Source organism: Haemaphysalis longicornis, unplaced genomic scaffold, assembly GCF_048455015.1.
Source record: "Haemaphysalis longicornis isolate Haplotype H1 unplaced genomic scaffold, Haemaphysalis longicornis Haplotype H1 scaffold_12, whole genome shotgun sequence".
NCBI classification, from domain to species: domain Eukaryota; kingdom Metazoa; phylum Arthropoda; class Arachnida; order Ixodida; family Ixodidae; genus Haemaphysalis; species Haemaphysalis longicornis.
In genome coordinates this window covers 1912514-1921424 of record NW_027526225.1, presented here as the reverse complement: position 1 = coordinate 1921424, position 8911 = coordinate 1912514, and the positions used below count along the sequence as shown (strand labels likewise).

General features: G+C 48.1%; 1 protein-coding gene across 1 annotated transcript; it reads right to left on the bottom strand.

The window, feature by feature from the left end:
• Positions 1 to 4574: 4574 nt before the first annotated feature.
• LOC144161833 (forkhead box protein D3-A-like) lies at positions 4575 to 8012 on the bottom strand. Its single transcript, XM_077692424.1, has one exon. The coding sequence runs from the start codon at positions 7818 to 7820 to the stop codon at positions 6621 to 6623; it is 1200 nt and encodes a 399-aa protein (XP_077548550.1). The 5' UTR covers positions 7821 to 8012; the 3' UTR covers positions 4575 to 6620.
• Between the last annotated feature and the right edge of the window lie 899 nt (positions 8013 to 8911).

Sequence of the window (8911 nt, the reverse complement as noted above, 5' to 3'; positions counted from 1 at the left end):
TTCGTGTAATCGTGAATGCTACCGTGCAGTTAGTGCTGGCCTCGATTGCGTCACCCCTGGCCATATGACATCACTGCAGCGTGAAATATTAGTGTTTTACTGTTTTTCTCTGTTTTTTTATTGTTAATAAAACGTATTTCACGGCTGGAATGAAGGTGAGTGCGTTACCAGCGGCTGCGTATAGATATACTTCTCTATAAAACCGGCTGGAATGTAACTGAGTGAGCTACGAAAGGCTGTACTCTCAAACTGAACAAAGTTGTAATCCGTTTTCATGGTCCCTTCAAAGGTACGTACGCTTGCTGTAGAAGCTTCAGTTATTTGTGCTAAGCATGATTTCAAATGTTTCCTGTAAATCCTACCGTATTCGTTTACAAGCGTCTCATAAATGTCTGGAGAATGCTTCAAACTCGGTGTAATTTTTTTCTTTCTACAAAATGTTTCCGCAGTTTTCTTGTTGCTTTACTGCAATGTAAACCGCGGCCTACTTTCTGGTTCGATAATTCTTTGCGGCTTGGACGCATCGGGATTTTCTTACAAGAATTTGACAAGAGGAGCTGTCTCAAATGGTTGTTTGTGAATATATATCGGAATTACTAGCTCGATTGCAGGAACAAGTGACTTTAGAAGTTAGATACTTTGTCGTCACGGACAAATACAATGTACCTTTGATGCTTGCAATCGTTGCCCGTCAAGTCTGTTCGTTCTCAATCATGCATGCAACAGAAGCTGCATTTCTGGCCTGCAGAAGTTGAGCCAGACACTATATGCAAAAAAAAGATATCAAAGTGCATTCGGTTACATTTTTGTGGTTATCTATAATATTACCCCTTTTACCCAACGTGGGCTCTTAAATAAGGAAGGAAAAAGCCTATGCGGTATACGTTAATGGCGGCTGTGAGAGAAAAAAAACACGACATATTCTGTTTCGCACATCTTTATCAATCACATCTGAAAACAAGGCACCTTGAAACTGTACTCAGCTTCTTGATTTTGGAATCAATTTTGACTGTCGTTAATGTACCCTACACATGACGACTAAATGTGGGTCGGTTGAGATAAAGGGACAGACAACCGATTTTTGTCGGGTATATTTTCTTTACCTAATACCCCTGCTACACTAGCGTCCGAATGTCATTTGAACCAAATGTCATTTGACTGAAATGCCAAGTTGTGCTGCTACACTATAGGTTTTGAAATGCCATTCGGCTCAAATGATATTCGAGCCAAATGAGCACCGAGAGAGACATTTAGGTTGTAAAATGCCATTTCTAGCACTCTCGCACGCAGTGTCTTCAATCGGCAATAAGAAATATAATACTTCCGTACGTAAAACAAACAGAATATTTTTGTTTGTGCAATTTTGTTCACTGTTCATTTACGTAAAATATGAAATCAACATATTTAATTTTAATGCTCTCAAAACCAGTGGGTCAGTTGCAAAAAAAATAATAAAAATACGCGAACAGCTGCCACATTAGAGTCACAACTGGTGTCTCTTCTAATTTGATATCATTTTACTGCCTTAGACTGCTCCTAAATTTGATTGTTGTTTTATTGTACGAAAACGGAACGGGGCGACAACAGCGCCACTTCAGCACAGCGAGCAATTGTGAAAGCTTTCAAATGCCATCGAAATTGTAGTGTAGCACGGCGGATTCTGAATGGCATTCGAAGCACCCCATTTGAGCCAAATTACATTTGGTTCGAATGACATTCGGACCCTAGTGTAGCCGGGGTATCAAATGAAATAGCATCACTGAAAAACCCTCAAACTGAAGCGGTTTTGCTAATAGCACTCTAGAACTTTTGCAAGCGGAATTGTTAAATCTATAGTAGCCGTACGTGTCGTGCCAGAAGGAATGCTGGCAACCGCGGCAGTGAGCCGTGCGGAAAAACACTTTTAAGTGCGCTTGAGATTAAGAGAGGGGTTTAAAAACTTGTCCCGGGATAAAACAACAACAATGTGCAAGCTTTCCTATTCCTTCATAAGGTTTTTGAATCACGCGTCGAAACCGACGGAGTTGTGTGGACGCGTATGGCAGTGTCACGTTTAGACACATAGTGTCGCCAAGAAATTTCACACATCAAAAATTTTACTGCAAAATTAGAATTAATCCCGCTCGTTTATCTAGAAATTTCTCGTGCTTATACCCAGTATATAAAACGCTGACTTTCCTAGGAGCTGGACGGCATGCAATCCCCAAAAATCGGTTGTCATCATCATCACCAGCTTATCTACGCCCACTGCAGGGCAAAGGCCTCTCCCATTATTCTCCAATTGCCTCGGTCCTGTGCCAACTGTGACCAATTTATCCCCGCAAACTTCTTTATCTCATCTGCCCATCTAACTTTCTGCCGCCCCCTGCAACGCTTGCCTTCTCTAGGGATCCACTCTGTTACCCTTAATGACCAGCGGTTATCTTGCCTTCGCATTACATGTCCTGCCCACGTCCATTTCTTCTTCTTAATTTCTACTAATATGTCTTTAACACCAGTTTGCTCCCTGACCCACTCCGCTCTCTTCCTATCCCTTAATGTTACACCTATCATTTTCCGCTCCATTGCCCGCTGAGTCGTTCTCAATTTAAGTTGAACCCTCTTAGTGAGCCTCCAAGTTTCTGCCCCGTAGGTGAGTACCGGTAAGATGCAGCTGTCATACACTTTCTTCTTCAGCGACAATGGTAGGCTGCTATTCATTATCTGAGAATGTCTGCCATATGCACCCCAGCCCATTCTGATCCTTCTAATTATCTCTGCCTCATGGTTTGGATCTGGGGTCACAACTTGGCCTAAGTAGATATATTCGCTTACCACTTCCACTGCCTCGCCACCTATGTCAAACCGCTGTGCTGTCCCGAGGTTATTGATTATTACTTTAGTTTTCTGCATATTAATTTTCAGTCCCACGGTTCTACTCTGTTCGCCCAGTACGGAAAGCATGCTTTGCAATTCGTCCCCCGAGTTACTTAGCAAGGCAACGTCATCAGCAAATCTGAGGTTACTGAGGTATTCTCCATTAACCCTTACTCCCACCTGCTCCCGTTCTGAATACTTCTTGTAAACATGCTGTGAATAGCATTGGAGAGATTGTGTCTCCTTGTCTGACACCCTTTTTTATAGGTATTTTACTGCTCTCCCTATGCAGGATGATCGTAGCTGTAGACCCATTGTAGATATCCTCTAGTATTCTTACATAATGCTCATCTATCCCCTGGTTCCGTAATGCCTGAATGACTGCTAGGGTTTCGACCGAGTCAAATGCTTTCTCATAATCTATGAAGGCTATATATAGGGGTTCAGTATACTCAGCGCACTTCTCTATCACCTGATTGATCGTGTGAATATGGTCCATTGTTGAATAACCTTTACGGAACCCTGCTTGTTCTTTAGGTTGACTGAAATCTAAGGTTGCAGAAATTCGGTTAGCGATTACCTTGGTAAATACCTTGTAGGCGACTGACAGTAAGCTGATCGGCCTGTAATTTTTCAACTCCTTCATGTCGCCTTTCTTATGAATTAGGATGATGTTCGCGTTCTTCCAAGATTCCGGTACCATTGCGGTCATTCGGCATTGCGTATACAGCTTTGCCAGTTTTTCAAAGCTGTATACGCTTTGAAAAACTGGCAAAGCTGTATACGCAATGCCTAATCGGTTGTATTTCGCGTTAAATTATTCAAGCGAGGTAGCAACAAACAACGCTGTACACTACCAGTACCACCAAATAATCAACTAATCTTGAGCCCGCAGGAAGGAGATGAACGAACATAATGACGCCAGAAGGCCAATGCCAAAGTTGTAACGTTAAATCGGTGGTGCACGTTGATACCGTTTATTACGTGCCCATGTCGCTTAGACTGATAAACCACGTGATTTGCCAATACGTTTAATTTACACAATATATACCCACTCTTGTTCTCCTACATTTTGTGTTAATGGCTACTAGCAAAAAAAAAAAAACTCTTCGTTGCTGTGGTTATTCTCTTAACCTGGTGCGCCGCGTATAGAACTCTAGAAATATATTAGCGGATCTTTAGGGAAACAACGTTTTAGGAAGGGGGCAATTAACACAAAATACAAGTTTAGAACATTAAAAAGGCTGCTTTGTCCTGGTGCCGATAAGGCCAGTTTTATCGCGAAATTCAAGCAATGTAGATATTAAAGAAAAAAGATGAGAATTTGAAACTCCCCAACTACTTTCCGGCAATTTCTCTATGACGTCACAGAATCTAGTCTCCGGGATTGGCGCCCGCCCGACTAAGGCACCGCCAAGAAACAATGACTGGGAGTTGTATTGGGGCCTCGAGTTCCGTTTGACCGTATCACTGCAATGCTAACGTTCAGTTCACAGATTGATGACTACGTTTTTACGTTAAAGACGTCCAGGTGGTCAAAATTAATCCGGAGCTCTCCATTACGGCGCGCCTCATCGCCTGCGTTGCGTCGGCGCGTTATATCCTACAACCAATCGATGACTACATTTTTAGTACTGACCCTTATTACTCCACTCCTGCCAATATTACTTCACTCAAACGCTCTTTGAAAGTTTTTTTTTTTTTTTGAATTTGTTGCGCTTTTCGGAGAAAAAAACCTCTTTCGTGACTGCAATGAAGCTGAGTGAGTTGGAGTTACCAAAGGCTAGTCTCTTCTTTTTTAATTAAAGTAAGCTTCGTTTCGTATTCATGTCTTTTTAATGAGATACGGCAACGAATTGAAAATGTTTGGACAATTCCTTTAATTAATGCCTACATCACAACTGGAACAACATGTTCGGTACCTTGATTTCGGCACAGCATCTCTGGTGATTCCTGAGTTTGTGCCGGCCCAGTAAACAAATTAGGAGCCAGTACAGCCGTTCTAGACAACGCATTGTAGCACAGGCGCTCGAAAATTCGGCGACACCTTTCGAATAGAATTGATTGTATATGAAGGAAACTGCGGTGAGATAGTGTCGCACCTTTGCGAAATTTAAAAAAAGATCAGTCTGTTCGCACAAAATTCTCTTTCTTGAGTGTTGTCTCTTTCAAGAGTTCAAAATGCTGCACAAACCCAAGAATTTATATTGCACAGTTGTTAATGTTGGAAGCAGAGCTAGCCGTCTTTCTTTCTGCCCTTTTCAGGATTCGAGTGCTTCCTCTAACTCATTCATGTAGTAAGGCGAACTGTAAGACTCAGTCAGTGCACTTAAATGCCTCAAATCCCATTAAGTTGATCTGACATTTACTTGAGCTGATGTAATATTGCGTTTATCTGATTTTTAAGTGATATACACCCAAATCTTTTGAAGCATGGCAATATTCCTTGGCATCATAGTTCCCCATCATAATATCGACATCCTCATTGCTTGCCCATGTACGTACATGCATGTTACAAGCGCTCATGGGAAGTTTTCTTCTCCACGCGAATACCCCGCTGGAAAGCATCAGCGTAGGCACAGCGAATTACTTGAGGCACACCGTAACGTCACGGTAGGAGGCAGGTTTTATTCACCACCTGGTGGCGGCAGTGTTGTGCACAATAAAGGGGAAAAAAGGAACACTGAGATATTGAAACGATGCAAAGCCTTCCTTTCAAGATGAACGGTACCAGGCTGCACAAAAATTCGCGATTATCGCGGACAATATATATATATATATACTCGGCTCCATACGATAGGGATAAAATTAAAATTGGCACAAAGTCCCGGTGGCAAAATATTTTGCTGGCCGTGTTTACGCATTCTGTATAGTTACATCCTGCCCCGACAAACAACAGCATGACGTCTGGAAGACACAACTCCGTTTTCTCTTTAGCTTTCGAAACACAATCTGGAACCAGCCACGTATGCATGAAGGAGAACACTGTCCATTAGGAAAATTACGTTAATCACCGAGTATGAGTCTACGGACTATTTCTGACAGCGGCTAATGTAAGGCTATTTACACCTAAGGCCATGGGTATATACAAAAGGACAAGAGGACACGATGATATCGTCTGCGAGATATACATATATAAGGGCGTATGTAAAGCGTCCGAATACGGTTCCAGTTCCAAGCACATGCTTCGTCCTGTCAACGTTCTGGAAAGTCTTCGTCAATGAACTTACTCTTGAGGAAGCGAAGGGCCGCCGCGCGCATCATGCTGATGTGACTTGCGGTGCACCAATAGACGTCATCACTGCGGTCCTACACGTTGCGATGGTCCTGTGACACGCACAAGAACTGCACATGACGGCGACCGTCTTCGCCATTCGGAAAAAGTCAGTTCTTTCCGCCGAGACGTCGACCTCGATGATGTCCTGGTTTGAAGAGTAGCTTGAAAGAGTGAAGAATCTCGTTGCAAATCTCTAGCGCAAGACGATACAGAGAAGGTATACCACGTTAAAGCAGCAGCCTCCGCCCATGTAACCGAACTTGAGGCCACCAATTCTTCCTCCGTATGCGGGGGCGCTGGCGAAAGCAGTCTGCAGCCGAGCGTGCGCAGGCCATGTTCAACGGGTGTTTACGAAGGGATTCACCGAACGAACTGCGGTTCGTTACACACCGATAACGCCGTTGCCAAAGGGAATCCCGTCTTCTCTGTCCGTGAGTGGTCTTCGCTTCACTGGTAAAGTTTCTCGCGACCTGCGCCTTTGCTGCGATCATCCCGGAGGCCACGGCTGGAAACACGGCCTGCAGAACCCAGCCAGAACGCCAGCTTCGTCCAGACGTGGCTGCTGATGGTGGTGGTTCGGAAGACTGCTCTGTTGGTTCAGCTTGTTTCCGATTATGCTCTCAATGCTGAAGCTCGATGGAGACGACACCGCCTGCTGCTTGCTGTTTCGCCTCTCCCCCGGGAGTACCATAGGCGGAAGTGCCTGTACAGGAGGCATCGGCGGGAGTACGTGTAGCGCCGGATGCTGAATCGGCAGAGGCAGGAACGCTTGTTGGTGCTGGTACGGTATCGGTGGTACCAGACCGGCCGCTGTCCCGGGAAACAGGGGGTGGTGCCGGAGGAGGTCCCCGAAGAAGAAGCTGTCTCCCAGCGGGTCAGGCGGCTGGCGCTTGTAGCGTTTCCTGCGCCTCAAGAAACTGCCGTTGTCGAACATGTCTTCGCTGGCGGGATCCAGCGTCCAGTAGTTTCCCTTGCCCGGGTTCCCCGGCTCGCGAGGGATCTTCACGAAGCAGTCGTTGAGGGACAGGTTGTGCCGTATCGAGTTCTGCCACATGGGGTACTTGTCGCGGTAGAAGGGGAACCGGTTCCGGATGAACTCGCAGATTCCGGAAAGGGTGAGGCGCTTTTCCGGGCTCTGAAGGATGGCCATGGTGATGAGGGCGATGTAGGAGTACGGCGGCTTCACCGGAGGCGCTTTGCCGTCGCCCGTGGATGACGCTGTCTTTCCCGACGCGGAGCCCGTGGAAAGGTCCTCCTTGCCTTTCGTCTTCGAGCTAGAAGACGATGAGGAGGATTTCGACGACTTCCCGGAAGTAGACTTGGAGGGCGATGTCCCGGTCGTGGACGAAGTCATGGGCAGCGAAGGAGGTTGGTTATTGTAAGTCCGCGCTGAGTGGTGAAGAGGCGGGTGCTGTGACGCCACCACAGCCGCGGCCAGGTCGTGCGCGGCCAATTCGTAGGGGGTAGCCAACGCTGTCGTGCCGGCCGCTAGAACTCCACAGGCTCCGTTGACGATGCCGTTTCCCCCGGCCGCGCGGTGGTGGTGGTGCTTGGAGCCGGCGGTCCCGCCGCCGGCGACCGAACCGTGCGTCACGGCCGCGTTGGCGATCACGGGTAGAAACCGGGGTGCGCCGCCGGCGACCGCAGCCCGGCAGCTCTGGAGGCTTAACTCGACCGCGTCTCTCATCGGGGGGTGTGTGACGTGTGCGGTGCGCTGCCCGAGCTCACACTGGACCCCGGTTCGTCGCCGCTGCCGAAACACCCAGCTCGTCGGTCTCCTCCGCACGGCTCGGCTGCGTGGTTCGTTATTGCCGAGAACAGTGGTGTTTTGCTTTCCTCGCCCGCGGCGTCAACGGTTCGGCGGGGAAGGCCGAACCGTTGACGCTCGCGGCGGCATGGGCGGAGCCTCGGGGGCCCGCGCGGGCGGGATTTGCCTTTGGCCGACGCCCACCGCGATGCGCCCGCTTCCTTTTGCCTCTCCGTTATCTTTTATTTGCCCCCTCTCCGCCGCACGGCTTTCCCAAGTTCGGCGGGCGCCGCTTTTCGTACAGCGACGACGCCGCCGCGGCCGCCACCACCGCGGACGGAGACGTTGGAGAGGGGTGGAGTTTTTGCGGTGCCGGTTTGATAGCGCGGGCACAATGTTTGGCCGTTATTGTTCGCGGGCCCTTCTCGCTTTCCGGCGCTCCTTCGCTGCCTTCCTCCTCCTCCGCCCCGTGACGTATATTTCGGCGTTGCGGCAGAGATCGTAGCCTCCGTTGCTGTTTGACATGGTGGTGGAAAGAAGGAAATTCCCTGTTCGCAACCGTCTCTGCCCTCTTTCCCGTTGCGAATACATTCAAGTAAGAAGCCGAAACGCCGGCAGGCACCCTTCTCTGGATATTTATATCAGAAGTTGCGTGCTATATGTGTCCGCTGCCGACCACGCTTGGAGCGGCTGACAAGAGAAGGGGGTGTAACTTTGCGCACCCCCTCCCCTCGCCTCTCCCTAACTCTCTTTCTCTCCTCCCAGCTTTCACCAGTACGGGCACACTGGATGCATAAGCCGAGATTGTGTGATCCATCGTACCCTTCCCCGCTGCGCTGCGCCCCCCGGCCTCTCGACATGAAGGTAGGTTGTAACGTTTCCCTCTCAGCCTTGCTCACTCTGTTGAGCAATTCGCCTGCTATACCTCCTCACTGTGACGTTGCGTTATCCGATTTTCTGTGCGTACCAGTATGGCGAGATTCGGCGTGCGGTCCACGGTACACATGGAGGAGAGGTCTCAAGTTCCCGTT